Consider the following 20,810-nt stretch of genomic DNA (forward strand, 5'->3'; position numbering starts at 1 on the left):
CAAGGAGCCTACTTTGCAGGAAATTGAAGTTCCAATTTCATCACGTAAGTAATATGTCGTCTTCCAGCCTCCCTACTCTCCAAATATGGTTCCTTGCGACTTATGGCTGTTTTGAAATTGAAGATACCGTTGAAATTTTTCTCTACACTCAAAATCCCATTTTGATCCCAAGAGATATCGTAGAACGCAACAACCAGAAAGGAACACCATTCCAAAAGAAGTCTTCCAGGAGTGTTTTCGGCAGTGGAAGGATCGGTGGGCTAAGTGTGTGAAGGCACAAGGAGCCTACTTTGCAGGGAATTGAAGTTCCAATTTCATCAAGTAAGTAATATATTTTTCCTGCCCAAAGGTCGAATACTTTTTAGACAAGCCTCGTATATTGTAAACCAAAATGTTTTAAATATTAGCAATAAAAGAGTTTAACAAATCTTTTTATAAAGCACTAAATACAGAAAATAATTTTTGATTAGAAATATGAAAGTCAGCATAAGATCAGAGAACCTGAAAAACCTGAAACAGTGTTTTAAAAATAATTAATTAACACTCGTTATTATAAAAAAGAATATTTCTAATAACTCATTAAGTAATCTTGAAGTGTATCTATCAATGGCAGAAACTTTTGTTTTCAATTTCATATACTTAATTAAAAAAAATATTTTCTATGTTTTAGTGAATTATAATAAAAAGATATAAAAATAAAAAAATAATAATATATATTTTTTATACTATATGAAATTTTGTTCTATGAATGAGTATGATGATTAATAATCCTTTTAATCAGTTTATTATATAATCATTCATAATAAGGAATTATCTATCTATTATTTAACCAATCCTAATCATATAGAAGGGATTTCTGCATGAATTGTGATTTCATATAAATATACAATTGATAAAGGATTACTAAAAATAAAAAGCAAGAAAACTATGACCGTTTTTTTTTTCTTCTCTCACCTGAAAATTTTCAACCGTAAATGAAACGCGGTGTTGTCGTAGGAGTCAAAGATAAGACTTATCAGATAAGTTGAAAAAATCGAACTTTATCGATAGTGAGTGAAGGCTTTTGCTCGAGATATACCCTTTATTTTTCTTTTGAATTTACGAGTTTAGTGCTACTACTTGCCTACTTTTTTTTTTGAAAAAATTTATAAATTTGGAATTTAATTGATTTTTTTTTATTTTAGTGACAGCCGAACCATAAATTTGCATCAAAATGTATTTTAGAAATTATTTATTTAGTTTTTCTCTGATTATATTGATTTATTTCGCTTGTTATTGTGAATCAGGAATAAATGATATCTCTGAAAATAATTTCTTGGGATTCAATTCACCTGAAAGTTTGTTTCTAAAAAACAGTATGGATACGACGTTAAGTGCAGATGATTATATTGGCTGGGGTGATTCTAAGGAAGGTAAGTTGTTTATTTATTTCCTTATTACTTTTTATTCGAAGAAAAATCCGGAATGATGACATATGATTCAAAGTGTAGCTTATATCTAATAAACTCAATCGAGTTTCTTATGATTATTTATCCAAAATCAATGTTAGTTTTCGAACTTATGAAGTAAATTCTTTTTCTTCAAAATATAACATACATCTGTTATTGCTTTTGAAAATGATGTCTCGCTGTGTCTAAATTCATGACATGTAAATATATATTAAAAAAATCACCTTATACAGTTTTACTGAATATTTTCTTGAAAATTTAACCGTTTTGAAATGAATACTTTCTTTAGAGGCTGTTGACTAATGATTTTTTACAGAAAAGAGTCAGTTAAGTTCATACTTCAAAATGAGGTGTTACGTAAAAAAAGGACTATTGACCTAATTTAATTAATAAAAAAGTTAAATAAGTTTTTATTGAAAACATTTTTTATATCAATACTCATTATGAAATACATTTTCAACAAGAATTTTCATTATATTTAGAATAAAATATTCTTGCATATTATAAAAACATTTTTACAAGATACACTCGCATCCACAAAATGATAAAATATTTTGTAACTAGCGAAATAAGTTGACAATATTTAACGTGAAAACTTCCGTAACAATTGTTTTTAGATATTTAAAAGTAATTTCTTTATTCAAGATATACATTTTTTTGCATATAAAGCAATTAAATAGCAAATCATTCAACTCTTCACTACTTCTTCTGCCCATTCTGTCCCATGTTAGTTTTATATTAGTGGTCGGTTTTGGACCAGTTTATAAAGCAAATGAGGGGGGCAAGATGTATTACCAAGAATACATTCGGGGGAGAAATTAAGTCATATAGACTTAACAATGATAAATAAGAGGAGAGTTTAGGAGGAGGAAGGTTTCACTTGACCAATCCGTATGTAAACAAAGATTTCGTAAACAAATTTAAACGTAAACAAAAAATATCATTCAAGTTTTGACTACCTACAGGAGTCGGAAGATTAATGAATCAATTGAAATGATTAAGAGAAAAGTAAGTATACAACTTTCAGGAATTAATTTGTGGATGGAGGAATTTGCTATTATATATATTTTATTATGAATTTTAAAAAACAGCCTGTGATTATAAAAATAATTGCTAAGCTTTCTTTGAATATGCATACTTCCAGAAGCCGTTGATGATTATCTGGTTCACGAGGAATGTTTGTTGTGTTTAATTATACTTGAACTCGTATGTATAAATTAATGTTTCATGATTCCTTTATCAATTTATTAAGCACCAAATTATAATAGAAATGTCATTATATTCTGTTTATTGTGCCGGGAATTTTTGTTTTGTTTATCGTGTAATGAATTTCCTGATGGAATAAAGTCTCATGACATTTCAATGTCTACCATTTTTAATTTTCAGTTGATTTTACGGCATTTGTGTTCTCATTCTAATTCTTCAGAGAAACTGTGCAAATAATAGACACAATCGTCTTCTTTAGCTTTCCAGAATGAACGCTCTTACATATTTGAGGGGACCACGAAGATGGTTTGAATTTCAAATCAATAATGAAATTTACTATTGAAAATTAAACAGTAAAATATTTTTAAAAATTGTCAAAATGCATTTAAAAATCTGATGGCATCGATTAAAAAGATAATTCATTAAATTCTATTAAAATGTAACAATCCTTTTTGTATATTAATATTTTTGTAAGCTATTGCAGAAAATATCAAAAGATTAGATCCATTTCAATTAAAGTCGATATGTGCTACGGATTCCCTCTTCCAAAATATATTTGTACCACATTCGATGTCTCTTAAGTCAGAAGACCTGCTCTATAACATGTTATTATCAGTAGAGATATAACAGTATAATTTTGAGTGAGCGAAATTGACTGATTCTATCAATTTTGTGTTAAGAACAATGTACTATTTCTGTATTTAGCTTTAAACTATCAAAAACCAGACAGTTTTTTTATCGAGACATTTCAAAATGTCTCGATAAAAAAACTGAAATGGATTGAATAAAATGAAAAAAAAATATTAATAAAACTTTTAAGTATTTGTCTAAAACTCTGTTTTGATCTAGCTGAATATGTTTTTCAGTAATTGGTTATAAAAACAGACAGACATAATGCGAAAAATTTTCCAACACAGGAGGTCTCAAAAGCGAAGATTCGTCAAAATCCGAAAAAAATTCGTCAAGATCCAATCAAAGTTCGAAATTTTTATGATTACAGCAGTTTTCGATTCGTACGAAAAATACTTCAGTTGTTTTTTTCATGTTAAAAGAAGGTCATTGAGATGAATTTTAATATAAACGACAATAGTAATTTACGCCACATAAACATATTAAGGAATGCTGTTACGTAAAATATTAGTCAGAATGACAGTACTTTCTTATTTATCGAGGCAACGTAATTTTTATTGTTTATTCTTTTTGAACTCATATTATAACATAAAATTTGTATTACTGATTATAAATCTTATCTTTCGTGACGTGTTTGCCATTTCATTGCATGACGTCGAAGAAATTCAATGGAGATTTATAAACAAAAACTGATTGTTTTAGTTACTGTGATAGTACTAGCATCAAATAATAATATAAATAGAAGATACGATCAAGCCTCTTTTATACGTTTCTCATTTATACGTCTTTTCATCAAAATTCTGATTTATTTGTAAAATATAATATTAAAACACTTGGTTTATACGACGAAAAGCTTCGACTATAACTCGTTTCTGCTATTGAAGAACGAAATCTCTTGATAGCTGATATCACTTTCGATAAGTAAATTAATTCTAGTAAAGATATCACATTTTCAGAATAATTCTCAATTGATGGATTAAAATAAGACGAATTGTCTGGTGCTAATTTATACGCTGATAAAGAATGTTAAGACGTTATCCACTTTCTTTTAAAGGCGAATTGGATTCCAATGAAACACTGTTTGTCATATTGCTAGTCAAAGCCTTTTATTACATTATCTTGGTTCAGAGAGCTGCATTTAATACTCATCAACATATATGATTAAAATTTTTTTTAATTAAACGCCTACCTGCTTGCACGCAAATATAAAAACATAAATAATAAACATAATTTGTACTCAAAGCAGTTCGTAAAAGTGTGATTTTTTTTCACTTTTTTTATTCTTGTTTAATTTTAAAATTCAATTGCTGCTGTCAGTGCTCTATAGTAATACAATTGTACTACCTTTAAAACTGTTATTTGAAATGGAATTTGCATTAGTAGTAGTAAATTAGTAATTATCGGAGATGTTTATTAAAATTAGCATTCTGAAGACAAATAAATAGTGGCTTATTATAATTAAAATATATTTGAATATGCGTATATTGCTAATTAATAGCTGCATTAAGAGAAAAAAAAGATAACAGTAAGACCTCATCATGTATATGATTCTTCTTAATGGAATGGAGTTCTATGACATTATAGAATCATTAATTATAGACCTAATTATCTAGAAAATCTATCTCTTAAGTTCACATTATCTTTCATTGTTTTGAGACTTCTTTTATTTTTATATACAGAATGCCAATAAAAAAATATTATTTTACCTTAGCTTTTAATCACAAAAAATAATCTGTCGGTTAAATATTTAGAGAAACAATGAAAAGGGCTTGGAATTCGTCGCAAATATGAAATAAATTATTGAAAATTAATCAGAAAAAGGTGTTTTTATTTTAAATTATTGAAATGCAGGAAGATCTCGAGGTAAGTAAATTAATATCGTTAAAAAGAAAATTTATTGAATTTTAAAACGATATGAATTTAATTTTTGTACTTTAATGGTTTTGGATACATCATAGAACAACTGCGAAATGTTTACAAAATGTCGTTCAATTTTTAATTAATTATAATTTTTAAAAATTGTTTGAGGTGCACATTTGTGTTCTTCAAAGTTCATTTGTGTCAATTTTTATGGCTCTAAATCAAGCAATCTAACAAAAGCTTTCTCTTTTACTATTAACAAAGATTAAAAAAAAGAATTCGGTCATTCTGTTAAATATGGAATAAAATGAAAAATATTTGAATGAATGTCTTATATTATGGAAATTCTTATTACAAAAGTGTTCGAAGTTGTGTAAAAACTGATTACACACATATTATATTCTTTTAACACATTATATTGTTTATAGTTGATAAAGACATTCCATCAACATAACCTTTACTTTTATCTAGTCACATGCACATCAACAATTTAATTTACAAAAACGTGACTTTTGTTGAAACGTAATTTTATTATTTTTTTATCTTCTCTTTAACTTGTATTTGGATAATAATTATTTGTTTACAAAATTTAATTCAGAATGTTCGAGACAAAAATAGAATATGAATTACAATTGAATTGATTTTCGAACAAACTGCTTTTGGTTTTCACTTATTCTTTGAACAATATTTTTATTACTTAAATCTACAGAGTGGTTATAATTAAACTTTCCTATAAACAGCAACATACAACTCAAACGGTGGAAAGAATTGTAACGAAATTTGGTATACAGACTATACACGAGATGTACTCACGGAATTTGGAAAAAAAAAAAAAGTTCCAAAATTTTCACCAGATGGCGCCTTTTTCGGAAAAACATTAAATTGAACACAATAAACGAGTCAGACGGAATACAGAACCAATAGTAACGCTTATTGACTAATTCCTGATCATCTTGTAATCGAAACACATTAAGTAAAGGTAAGGAAAAAATATCTGTACGTGGTTTAAGGAAAAAAAAAAACAAACAAAAACAGTTCAGTTGCAAAAACAAGAACAGATTAGGACGAAATTGCACAAGAAGAGCTGTTGTTAATCGTATATAGGACGATGTAGGGAAAGATGCTCCATGTGACCACCCTCATTCACCTGCAAAATTTCAAGTCGATGGACAGTGTGTTCAACAGCAGATCGTAACTGATCAGTTGTGATGCTTCGCAAATGAAGCGTTATGGAGTACTTTAAGTCTTTCAACGTCGCTCGCAACACCTGCACGATACACCAGACTTTTTAAGTGGTCCCATAATCAAAATTCGCACGGACATAAAATATGACAACGTCTGCAAACGCTTCATACCCTAACCTGTTTTGCATAAAGCTTCCACTACTTCGCAAGCATGCAAATCTCAACATTTTTTTTTCTTCCTAGAACTGACAGATTTTTCCGGTTTTACATTTTATTCCCATAATTCTTGTTATAGATTGTTTATATTGTTTCTGCCTCATGTTTTGGTCTTTTATTGTGTTGAATTTAATGTTTTACAGGAAAAGGCGCCCTCTAGGGTACACATTGGAACTAAATTTTTTTTTTCCAAAACTCCACGAGCGCATATCATGTATAGTCTATATACCAAATTTCGCAGCAATCCGTTTACCCGTTTGCGTTGTAGGATACTGTTTACAGGGGAAGTTTAATTATAGCCACCCTGTATTACATAAATTATTATATTCATTCTATTACATCAACGTTTATCTTTCAACATTTATCATTATGCTTGGCGAGATTGACATACTTACAAACGATATTTCTTGGAAATAAAACGGCAAACGATTTTCTTGTATCTAATAATAATTTTGATGTGTAATAAACGAACGAATAATAGAAATAAAATTTATTCGTGCATGCAGATTATCGATAAATATTAAGATATAAAAATATCGAAGTGGAATAATGAGCACATATTTGCATTGAATTATATTTTTCGACGATAAAATGACGACAATCTAATCGAAAACATGTGTTATCATATTGAAAGCAACGGTGGTAGGAAAAATAAATGAAAACTTATTTCGAATACAAATGAAATTCGAAATTCATTATTTAGAATATATATATTTCAATTAGCGATTATGAACGTTCAAGATAGAAGAATTTTCTTTTTCTATTAGTAAAAAAGAAAACTTGCCTTTTTCGGTTTTTTTAATGTGCATTCTTTATGATTACATTTCTATTTGATTGGCTGAATTTTCTTTTAACAGAATATAAAAATCCCATTAATAAGCCGAATAAATTTTGAATTAAAAAAATGTTCTTAGTTCCGAATTGTGTTCGTAAGATAAGCTTATTATAACCTTATGTTTTTAACCATTTTTCAGAAATGTTTTTTTAAGATTCTTATTTCACTCGACGAAGTTTCTGCTACTTTATTCAATCTATACTTATATAAAGCTCAATGTGTGTGTGTTGGTGCTCTACAGAAAAGAAAATTTCACCTATAGCTACCAAATTTGGTAAGCGAATAACTTGGAGGTCGAGAATGTGCACCTGGGGTCCCTTTTTTTGAAATTTTAATTAAAATTTCAATTATTAATTAAAAACTAACTTTCCCGTCAAAAAAATCAACGTTTCCCCACCGCCAAATGAGTAAGGATTCAGTATTTTTACCCCACGCTAATGAGGCTTAGGCTTAACATTTTTCGGTCGATTATTTGAAACGATTCTGTTTATTTTCTTAATGTTTGATGCATTTAAAACTAAACGTTGTTAATTAATTGATCTTTGAGATTCATTCTGAAGTACTTTTGAATTAAAATAAAACAGAATAAAGGAAATTAAAAATTTCTAATCTGCATAGCGTTACCCCAACTGGCGTAGAAAAATTCACGCATTTGCGTTACCATAACTGGCATTGAAAATTCACGCATGCGCATTGTGATCTGATTGTTTACATATATTTTCAACCTAAGCGGACTTGATTTCAATTATTTTTTGGTTAGTTGTATGCTTTTGTAATTAAATTGTATTTATGTTAGTTTAAGTTCATCGTTTTTTAAGTAAATTTTTTTACCTGTTTTCGACCGATTATTTTAAACGATTCTGTTTATTTTCTTAGTGTTTGATGCATTTAAAATTAAACATTGTTAATTAATAGCCATGCTCATGATGAATCTGAAAAAATTTTGTTGACAAATTCTGGATATATTACATAAATTAAGAAAGATATTCTTTAGTGCCGATAAGGTTTAAATGCTCAGTGACTCTATTATCAGTAATCAGATTATTAAAAAAAATGCTTTGTTTTAGTAAAAAATATTATTATATTAATTGCAGATTAATCCTTTCCACTTTAATTTAAAGCATAAATTCTACGGGAGCTAACAGAAAATTAGAGAGATACAGATTACATTATGACTGAAGGCCTTTATAATATTATGAGTGAATTGAAATTTGAAGTTTTAAAATATTTTAATGAAGAAGCTATTAAAGTAGAAATTACATAAAATATTTAATTATTAAAATTTTAACGAGCATAAAAATCGGCGAACCGGCTGGTCGCCAAAGGCGGCTAGTCATAAATAAAATAAAATAAAATAACATAATAAAATTTTTTTTCCTTAATAAAGTTTGAACGCATTATAATATATAATTTACAGACGTAAACTGTACAACCGGATCCGAAGATTTATCTTACATCTGTAATTTTTAAGATGCTGTGTAAAGTTTTTTTTTTATTAAACATTGAGTACATATAATTTTAAAATTATTATAATTTTTATTACCGTTTATATTAAAATCACTTGATGTTTCATCATTTTTGTCAGAGTATTTATAAATTTTGTTGGGTTTCAAAAATGTATCTTTACTGTCATTTGTCATTTTAAAAATTTCATTTTCTTCTACTGTATTCATTTTTAGTGATTTTTTTTTAATTCTGATTTTTCGTTGCAGTTTCATCTGCAACGAATGAACGAAGATTTACTGTCCTATATGCTGCAAATTATTATTTCAAAAATGCTAGCTACCATTTTTTTGTAATTATAATCAATCAGTTTATTAACAAATTTATCTTTGTTTAGATTATTTTCATTTCTTATACTTGTTTTATATTATTTCTTGACATAAAAATCAGTTTTCTAATAATGCCGTCAATTTCTATTTTTGCAGTCTAATTGTTTTGTTTTGTTTTCATTCAGAATGCAAGTGTGAAAACGGAAAATGTGAAGTGGAATGTGCCGAATGGAAAGATGGTGCATGTCTAAAAACCAAACAAGTCTGTGTGTGTGACCCAGAGTTTGGAAAATATGACGATCATAGATGCATTTGTAATTATAATTTTCTTCTTATGACAATCATACCTACATTTGCAATTATGATTTTTTTTATTATAATTTTCTTCTTATGACGATCATGCATGCATTTGTAATTATAATTTTTTATAATTTTCTTCTTATGACGATCATGCATGGATTTGTAATTATGATTTTTTTTTATTGTAATTTTCTTCTTAGGACGATCATGCATGCATTTGAAATTACAATTTTTTATAATAATTTTCTTTTTAGGATGATCATATATGCATTTGTAATTAGGATTTTTTATTGTAATTTCAATCTTGTGACAATCATGCTTGCATTTGTAATTATAATTTTTTATAATAACTTTCTTCTTTTGATGAAGTCACATACATTTGCAATTATGATGTTTTATTGTAATTTTTCTAATGACGATCATACATGCATTTGTATTTTTGATTTTTTTTAATTATAATTTTCTTCTTATGATGATCATATATGCATTTGTAGCTAAGATTTTTATTGTAATTTTCTTCTATGTCTAACATACAAAGAGATTGTATTAGAAACATTTGAAAGATTTATCCTCGATGTTTTATTTAATTTATCCGTTTTTACTTCACTGAGAACATAAACTATAATATTGAAATTTTACCCCTGAATTGTTCTGTCCCGGTGCATATAATTGCACAATATAAAAACCTAGCAAATATAACTGATATGAAGACTTGACACTAATATCACTGATACGTATGAAATTTTAGATCAAATCAATTAACTCAGTATATTTTCTCTATGTGGTTATGAACTTTTATATAGGTTAGGGTCAATATAATTAATTAGTTATTATATGGACCTTTGCTAGTTATTAATAATGACAAGGATTAGTATCAATAATAGAGCGCAGTTATAAATAATAATTGTCAATTGTGAGAAATTAATGAATCGCTCTTATCAATTTTCTATAATAAAAATGCCCACCAAAGACTGTAACGCAGGACGGAGTAAAAAATATCCCTGCCCATTTGATTTGTGTCAAAACTGGATGCACAAATGCCAGTTTCGGTTTTAGCAATGACGCACACAACTGGCTATTATTTGATTGCCATATTAATTTAAATAGAAATTTCAAAAACCAGCAATATCACTCATGTACATATTATATACATTATATGACAAACAAATTCTAAAATAAATATATGATATTTAAAATCATACAAATAAAAAGAGCTAATATATGTAAACTATTATAATACATTTTTTGTGAGGAATTTTATTTTATACTTAATTTCTGAAAATTATGAACATTTATAACCGACAGTTTGAACGTTTGAAGAGTAGTGAGTGTTTGACAATTTGCTTCAATTATTATTAGTTATTCAAAGACGTTACATGCTATATGCTGTTACCGCTTCGTTGGCGCTTTTTGTTAAAGAATGTTGCAACCATGCGCTGACTTGGCTTCAGCGATAAAATTTATTGTAACCCTGCTGAAATGGGATCAGTTTTCAAAACAGTTTCGTATTGACTTGTTGCGGGGTCGGTAAACCTCGATGAAATAAAAAGTTGGCTTTTGAATTGTCGTTTGATTTTAAATAAGATTACAGTTCACTTATTAAAAAATTGAAATGAACCAGCTTAAACTTATGGTAAATTCGTACCATATGCTATTATATGTTAATTAATGCTGGAGATACAATTCATTCAATATAGATTCATTTAACTTCATTTCTTTCCTCTTTTGTATTTTCATTGCATTTTCGGACAAACATTTCATAACCAAAAAAAAAAAAAAAAAAAAAAACCCTGCTTATTTTAATCCCATATTATTTAGTTTATTTTAGTCACCTAGAATTTCTCAAGCATCCAATGTTTAAAATCAAAAAGATTATGTATACATTGACTGGTACGGTATGTAAAAATATGTTAATAGATTTTAAAGTGTAGACGATTATAGGAAATTCAAAATACTATATTAAGAACGGATTCTACAAATATGCTAATACGAAATATAAGTGTGAAATAATAAAACAATTTCATGTTAACAAGATAATGCTTATAGGCTGTCATAAGTATCTCCTTGACATATTGAAAATAAACATTAACATTCATGGTTATCTGTAAATGAAGCTGCGAAGGATGTAAAAGATCCTTCTAAACACTCCCATTGGATCTAGAGCTTTTTGAATAAAAAGTGCTCAATAAGAAAAAGATTTCAAACTTTTGATTAGATTTTGACTGAAAAATAATCGAAATTTTACTTTTTTTCTCAATAACTTCTAAATATATATTCGTTTCATTTTAAAATTCAAAGTAAAGCTTTTAATGATCTCAGTTTTAACTTCGTCTATTTTTTCCAAAATTTTAATAGAATTGAAGAAATGAATTTTAAGTATAACTTATATAATATAACTTATATTAATAACTTCCGTTGTTTTATTTGCTGGATTTATACTCACGCATGTTGCAGGGATATTTAATACGTTTTTTTTTACCTCTGATATTGTTGTTATAATGAAGAGAAACTTTTAAACATAAAACAAGGATAAACGAATCAAATCTAAAACGGTATTATTTTACGATGTTGCTAATCTCTTTTAATAGGTTATTTGTAATATTTACATAATATTTTATACGTTATCAAGAAATAAAAGTTTATAAAAATGCTACTTTAAATTAATAGAATTGCACAAATGAAACTTTTTCAGCATTTTTAAGTGTCGGAGTTTTTCAGATTGTGATTGTGGAAAAGGTTTCAATTGCACGATCGACAAAGAAAGCCGAGGTGATACCAGGATATGCACCTGTCCTGAAGGTTACTATGATTATGCTAAAGAATGCGCACGTAAGAAATTTTACTTACATATAATCAATAAAATTATTTGTAAGCTTTTTGTGATATTCGGCTTAACATACTTATTCCGTATCTAATCAATGTCTATAGAGTTCTCATTAGTTTGTGTCACGTACGGAATGTGTATGGAAGAAGAAGTTTTAAGAAATTTTATTTACATACAATCAATAAATTTATTATTTGTATGATTTTTGTAATTGTCAGTCTAACATACTTATTCCGTATCTAATCAATGTCTATTTAGTTCTTATTAGTTTGTCACATACGTAATATATAGTGAAGCTTCAAGATTATACTAATAATTATGGGGGCAGTAGACTTTGAACTAAGCAAAAATGAATGCAACTATGAAATTTTCTTTTTTAGTGTTCTTCAACAAAATATATGTTTATATTTAACTAATATAATATTATGAAATATATTATTCAATAATATTAATATTTGAAAGGCTTAGAAAAAAAGTAAATTTTAATGACTTTTTCCAAAACTATTTTCTAACTATTTAAATATTTTTAAATGCTCCAGATGTCTTAATTTTTGGGAAAATTAAATAAAATTATTAATGAAGATTTTAGTTCAACATTAAAGGAAAACTGTGTATGCATTTTATGTTTTGAATTTTTTTAGGTTTTTAGTTCAGAAAAATATAAAATTCTTATGAAAATTCAGTGCATACATATAAAAATATTTCTAAATAATTAACATTTAATTGAAATTATAAAATCATAAACAGTTTTGTTTCAAATATATTTATATGGTCTAATAGGGTAAAAAAGAATAGAAAAATGAAAATTTAACTCGACCTGAAATATTTTGAAATTGAAAAATTATATTTTTTTATACAATAAATTTCGTTTTGAAAATGTTTTTTTGAAGATATTTGACGCATGTATGCTTTAATACATATACATAAAAAAATTTCATAACCTTAAGTGCATAATTATGGAAAATGCCAAATGGAATCCATCGAATCCTTAAGGAGAAAGTTACAGAATTTCACGGCTAAATTTATAGTTATGGCAAAATTATCGTATTTACACAGAATGCCCAACAATTATCTTTAACATTTAAAAAGTTATAGATACTGACAAAATTGTACTTCGGTTTCCTTATTCAAAAAAGTATCAACATTTTATCATGAAGCACTGAATGGCGATAGTTCATTGGTTCTGTCATTATTGTTCTAGATTGGCTTTACTACAGGAAGCCGCTAAAGTCGTTACATGGTTTTTTTATAATTTAAACATGTCATACATGTATGTTATAAACTTTGGATCTCTGCCAGTGGAAATCCATCTTCAAACCTGATAATTTTTGAATTTATAACAGATTTCGTAGATGTGTCGATTCTGTATTGCTCCATAGAATCTAAGAGAAATATTTTTATTTTTTTATATTTTGTGTGGATTTAACAATGCAATTTTATCAACAATATTATGAAAAAACATTGTTGATAAAAACTTTGAAGCCCAGTTTCATGCATACAAAAAGTTACCGCACTCCTTTGTATTGTTAAATGTATTAAACAAAAATGCATTTTGTGCGTCTGTATACATATACAGATATTACGCACTTATAATCTTGTCATCCAGATGGATACATACTTCTCAAATCGCACATGCACCAGAATATACATAATACTTTTACTAAATTGTAGGGGTGGATAAGAATAATTAATACAAACTACGTCCTTTGACGGGGAGGTTTGAAGAGATCGAATCAGGCTCAAAGAGTCGCGAATCATGTTTTGCGTGTGGTGTTCTGTAATCGGTGCCTAGTTTTGTTTAGTTATATTACATCCTGCTTTTAAAGCAACACTAGGGCTATTTTGGGACGGCCCTCGTCATTTTGAACCACAGTCAGATGATGAGGTCGGCACATGAGCTCGTACACCCCTATCCAAACTTCCACATCATACCAGCGGGAGGTCGTTTGGACCCACGGATTTAACGTGCACCAGCCCCTCTTCGGTGGAATCGGGTCTCGAACCTGAAGCCCTCCGAACCCGAAGCCTTACTACCAAGCTACTGCGGCCTGGTGCATCTACTGGTTATATCTGTAAATTATTATATAAAGTCGTCAATTCTCTTTCTTTCTGTGTTTCTTTCACAATGCTTTTAGCTACAAATATTTTACGCCATCGATTTCCGTTATACGTATATTGCACCGATGCCATGTATGATTTTTCAATATTCTGATCAATTTACACAAAAAAAGGCATTATCCTTCAAAAATTGCGAAATTTTTGTTTGATAACTGTAATTGTGGCAGCTCTATAGTTTAAAATCATAGCGAACTTCTGTACATACCTTCAAAAAACAATATCTGAACTTTTCTTCCGACTGGTTGAGTGGATAGGCCAATGAGCTTTCATAACTAGGGGAATTTTGTTATCTGTATTTATCTGTGATATAGCATAGTAAAATGATAAATCTATTCCTTTGCTAAAACGGAATTTTTTTTTCACCTTTCAGCTTTTTGCAGTAAGAGTCGACCCTGCCAAAATGGAGGGACGTGCTTCAACGGGAGGTGTCAGTGCATGAAGAGTACGCATGGACCATTTTGCGAACGCATCTTCCATTGCGCTTTTGAGTGCAGGCCGAGGCTGATTGTGGATTGCGTCTACAATCAAAAGGACGAAACTTTTGCGTGCCTGTGCAAGAATCGATCCCTTGTGTTCGATTACGACGAATGGGTCTGCAAACGTAAGTGAAATAAATCACAACGATATTTATGAAATTGCATTTCTTCAATTTAGATTCCGGAGGTGAAAGTGTAACAAAAAATGAATAGATGTATATGGTAACTTTTATTTTTTAAGCTTTATATTGACGCCTAATACTCTGTGCATGTCCATTTATATCACATTTACAGAAAAAAAAAAACATTTTAATGCGGGTTGGTTGGTTTTATTGGCGCAAGAGCCATTCTTGGTTATACTGCGCCAAACGTATGGTAGAATTTCAATGCAGGATTACCTAGGCAGCTATTTAGTATCTCTGGACTTAAGAAATTACAGGTAGATCGATTAAAAAGATGTTTTTAGTCTGATTGTCAAATATATGAATTTATTTTCCAATATATATATATTTTTACGATTGAGTTTCAGTTGGCATTTTTACGTTTCATTTACTGTAAAAATTTATAAATTTATGAACATTGAGCCTTTGCCTTAATAATTGTATGTGACTGGATGTTTTACACAGTCATCTAATAATATAAATAAATATAATTATGACACACTCACACACACACAATATAACCAAATTTTGTGCACTTATTATTTAAGGCATGGAAAAGAATTGTGTCATTTTTTTCAAAAATTTAAAAAATTAATTAGAAATTAAAAATACTTTGTTTTTTAACAATTAGAACTATTCTATAGTTTTTTTTAAATTTCTCTTCCTCTTTAAAACATTTTTTCACAAGATTTTTCGTGATTTTAAAGGGCTAGTTTAACTATACTAAAATAAAATCTTAGTTTGAATTGATTTAATCTAATTCCTCATACAAAGACAACCTTTTTTATATTTCTATATTGATGAACAAATTTACTATGCTAATAAAACAAATATTAATTCTATATGGAGAAAATTAATTACCAACAGTCTTTAAAATTCGTTTGGTTCAATTGCTATTCAAATTTTAATTAAAAACAAAATATAAAAGGATTTTATATATTATAATATTTTATAAATAAATAGTTTTTACTTTAAAATTATTATTCACAAAAAACACATTACTTCCGGGCAACTGCTGGTGTATCAACTTTAATACCTAATAATAACATATACTTTTCACAAAGCTTCTAAAATAATAAAAAAAAATTATTTAATTAATAATATATCATTCAGTTCAAACTGTTTTGAAATGTGGCACCATTTTATTGAAACTGGAATCTCAAAACATGTACTGCATAGGAATGCAACATGCTTAAATCTACCACTGCACTTTTTATACAAAAAAATGCCAGCCTTTATATAATAGCATTTGAATAAACCATAACCATAACCGGCTAATTCGACCCTCCACTAAGTCACGTGGATAAATCTGACTGACCAGACAACAGCAACAGCAACACTGGAAGGAACTAAGGTTGAGTCCTAAGGGCCATCACCAGCCACGGTAAAACCCATCCAGTGGGAAGCATGCCCCATTATTAATAAGAGTTAGCCGACCCCCACCATTTCTATACCCACCAGGGTGGTGAAAACCAACCACCACACTGGAAGTTTCTTATCCCCCCCCTGATGGGAGATCATGTGAATAAAAGCGAAAGTGAAAATTCTGCTTTAGAATGAATGTCCAAAAAAAATTAGTTAATTGGTGTTTTTTTAGATAGTTATATCAAATTTAGCAAAAACCCGAGAGTAAAAAATTTAAAGTAAACATAAAAATGATTTTAATTTCTGATTTATTTAGTTTAATTGGTTTATTTTTCCATTCAGAAACTGTAGCTTTCACATTTTTAACTGCAAATGGTATAAGTCATATCACTGACTCTCTGACCCGCCCAAAGGCACACGGATTATGAAAACTGAATAACCGGACCACCGCAACAGCAACACTAAAGGGAACTGTGGTTGAGTCCTAGTGGCCGTCACCGGACACGGTACAACCTTTCCCGAAGGAAGTACGTCCCGTCATCGATAGGAGGAGCCAGATCCCCCTTTTTTGTGTACCCTCTATTGTGGCGAGATCCAACCACCATACCATGGGAATTGCTGGCAATGAGCAGGCGGATCATGCTGCAAAAACTGCGTCTTCTCTCTTGCATCACAGAATACCATATAGTGATGTAAAGAAATCTATTACCAATGGGATTTTCACTCTGTGGCAAGAGACATGGAATATGCAGACACAGAATAAATTGCATTCTATTAAACCTGCTTTTGACACATGGCCAGTTTTACCGATGCGTAGGCCTGATGTAAAATTATCTCGCCTACGTATTGGACATACTCGGATTACCCACAAACACATGCTTTTCGGAGAAAGGACACCTGCGGGCTCCTCATGTCACACCGAATTGACAGTTGGTCATATTTTGATTGAATGCCTAGATTTTGAATCTCATCGCCACCATTTTTTTCATCTATCAAATGTTACTCTCCCAGAATTGCTGGGAGAGAATTATCATCCAAATATTTTTAAATTTTTAATTGCTATACACCTTTTACCATATATTTAACTTCAACAATTTCCATTTTTATTATTATTTTCAGACAAAGATGTCATATTTCGTCTTAATCTGTTTTAGTTATTTTAGATTAGTTTACACATAAGCATACTTAATTTTATACGAAGTTCCAATCATCAACAAAGCTCTACTTTTTACCATAAGGATGGCGCAGTATGGCCAGGAATGGCCCTTGTGCCAAAAAACTCAAACTAACCAACCAACTACCATACCGGAAGCATCTCATCCTCATTTCGAGGTGCCCCCCCGGGGGTTACCGCTAATGGTATTGCAAAACATGAGAAACACAAATGTCAGTGTCGTGAAAAAGTGTGATTTCTTATCTGACGAAAGAACTTATGGATGAATGACACCACATTGAATATTTGTGAGCTACTAAGCCCTATCAATGTTTTCCTAACACTTTACCAACTAAACAGCTATTTATTTTATGCAGCCATTTATGCCAGGTTATTTATTTAGCATAATTATGCTCATAATAAATTTTGATTTCAAGACAAAGAATGTGCAGTAGCATATCTTCGTACTTACGTCTTCTTTCGTATTACATTTTTAATTGTATATTTTTTCTACAAAACATAATTTTTGGTATTGATCTGAGCATCAAAATTGCTGTGTATATCTGAATAATATAGAGGTAATCATTTTGGCAATCAAATTTGGCTACAGTTTTATTCTTAAATGCTTTTCTTTCTCTTAGCTTGTCCATGCGGAGAAGGGATTTGCACATTCGATTGGCATGAATTAAAATGCAACTGCAAGGAAGGATTTCAAGAATTTCAGAAACAGTGCAGAAGTAAGTTTGCAGTCATTTTGATGAATCGAAATTTGCGTGTTAGTCCAGAAATTTTCACTTTCTCCCCTCTCATTATTTAAAATGAAGCTCACATAATAACGATTTAAGGATTTCATATTTAAAGGATTATATTGTTATAATTTTTAATCGACTTTGTAGGAAAGGTTTCAATTTCTGGATCTTTTAACTTTATTTAGGTAAAAAGTAATCAAATTATATTTAAGTATCCAACTACGTTAAAAACACTGGTTTTCGACCACATTGGCGAATTCTTTTTTATTATTATTTCTTGTAGTTCAAGCTTTCCTCTTTCCAAAATAGTATTTTCTAGGAAAAGGAAGATCTGACCTATCATCCAGGAGAATTTTAAACAATATTTTTGCTAAAATTTTTCTTTAACTTCAATTTTCTCAAACTTTAATTTTCATAAAAATTATCCACCGTTAACATGATATCTCAAAAACTAATAAAGGTATTTACATAAAAATTTCAGCGTGTGTTTTAAATACATTGTTAAGTGAAATTAACCAAAAGTTTTTTTTTGTTGGTGAAATACTTTTTCATTTATAGGAGTTTTTAGAAAAATTAAGTTGTAAATTTATGGAAAAAATGCATATATACGTATATTTTTACCCATAATTTCTTTGCATCTCAAAATGTTTCTTAGATTTTGGTTCATTTCATTCATCATTATATTCTATAACTTGTGTAAAAAGAAAAATTGGATTGCTGCATTACAATATTGTGAAGAGTGTTAACCGTTTTGGTTAAATTCCATTAAAATTTACTACAAATTTTCCTATTTCTCAAAATATATTATATTTCCAAATAATTTTTTTTGTATTTATAGTGTTTATAATTGACAATACATCTAAAAACCATAAATAGTTTTAAAAAAATCCAATTTTTCAAAAATATTCCTTCGAACGTAGTCGGTTACCTTAAAACTAAAACTGTTGCTATTCCAGAAACATGAGTATCTGCCTTGTCATCGTCGCATGTCAGTATTTTTTAAAACTAAACATATTTTCACAGTACATGACTGCTGGACAACATCTTGATTCCAAGGAACAAGATGGAACAAACTAAATTCCTTGAACAAGGAATTTAGTTTTCATCTAGAACAATTTTTTTCGTAAATTATCTCAGGGAATACTAGTTACAAAATTAGAATTAAAGTGTTTCCATAGACATCTTGATAATTATCGTTTATCGTATTTCCGTGTGTAAGTGAACATAGCTACTAAAATGCGTTAAAAAATCTAAATGTATGAAATTTGGTATTCGCATCAACATCGTAAATCCGTACTGCGTTTTCTATCATGGTCGTCAAAAAATAGAGTTTCCGTGTCTCGAATCATGTGTATGAGGAAATGACTATTTAAATAAAAGTTGAATGAATAATATTTTAAATGTGATTCCTACATTTGATTTATATAATTGACTCAAATTTTTGACTAAAGAGATCCAAAAGAAATTACATGAGAAAATTTCATTCTTTATTATATGCTAAAAGCTAATTTTTTTATCTGAAAGTACAAGAGAATTTTATTAAGCAAAAATGCAAAAGTCTACCAATTTTTTGGTATAGAAGTTTATGTTCTAATTACTATTATAATATATTTTATTCTTTTATTATTTTTATGCTCTAAATAGATTTAAACCACATACTTGATGAAGTTTTCACTATCATTTCATTTATCAGTTAATCACTTGACAAAATCTGTAAAAAAAGTCAATGGTAATCTTTCGTTCATAATCTGATCAGATTAATTTTCAAAATCACGATAAGAATATTAACGGACTAAATCAATTATTTGTTATATAAAGGTTTTTATATGAAGAATATCGTATTCTTAATAAGCTCGATATTTGCGTGAAGAATTATTTGAACGTTTCCTTGATAATTATTTTAATGCCTCAGTTTTGGATGCTTCATTTTGAAATCTCTCTCTGAACTTTTCAGAGTGTGACTGTGGTCCTGGACATGGTTGTGAAATACTCAGAAGTGGAGAAAAGCAATGCAAGTGCCGAGAAGGGTTTTTTGCTAGAGAAGGAACATGTCTACGTGAGCTCACAATTTTTCTTTTATTTCGTTTACTTTCTTCAACATGAATCAAAAATATTGCAATCAATGAAAAATTTGTCATTCAAATTAAATGAAAACATTGCAATCATTATAAAGTGAAAATATTATAATCATCAAAAACCTTTTTCTTTCAAATGACATAAAATATTGCAATCATTATGAAATGAAAATATTGCAATCAATGAAAAATTTACTTTACAAATGAAATGAAAGTATTGCAATCAATAAAAAATTTACTTTACAAATGAAATGAAAATATTGCAATCAATGAAAATTTACTTTACAAATGAAATGAAAATATTGCAATCATTATGAAGCGAAAATATTACAATTCTCAAAAATATTTTTTAAGTGACAATAAAATATTGCAATTATCAAAAAATTTAACTTTCAGATTTTGATAGATTCCCATGTTTTAGAGTTCTTTCAGCGTCAA

At 28.8% G+C, this 20,810-nt stretch overlaps 1 protein-coding gene across 1 annotated transcript in view; it reads left to right on the top strand.

Moving 5' to 3' along the window:
* The first annotated feature begins 1,104 nt into the window (after window positions 1–1,104).
* LOC129981422 (neurogenic locus notch homolog protein 3-like) overlaps window positions 1,105–20,810 on the top strand; it is a 32,520-nt gene continuing 12,814 nt past the window's right edge. The window contains exons 1-6 of the mRNA XM_056092262.1: window positions 1,105–1,412; window positions 9,337–9,465; window positions 12,170–12,280; window positions 14,764–14,994; window positions 18,190–18,285; window positions 20,252–20,353. Coding sequence (XP_055948237.1) covers window positions 1,214–1,412; window positions 9,337–9,465; window positions 12,170–12,280; window positions 14,764–14,994; window positions 18,190–18,285; window positions 20,252–20,353 — 868 coding nt within the window. The 5' untranslated portion in view covers window positions 1,105–1,213. The remainder of the gene's footprint in view (window positions 1,413–9,336; window positions 9,466–12,169; window positions 12,281–14,763; window positions 14,995–18,189; window positions 18,286–20,251; window positions 20,354–20,810) is intronic.

Source organism: Argiope bruennichi, chromosome 8 (genome assembly GCF_947563725.1).
Source record: "Argiope bruennichi chromosome 8, qqArgBrue1.1, whole genome shotgun sequence".
Lineage (NCBI taxonomy): Eukaryota > Metazoa > Arthropoda > Arachnida > Araneae > Araneidae > Argiope > Argiope bruennichi.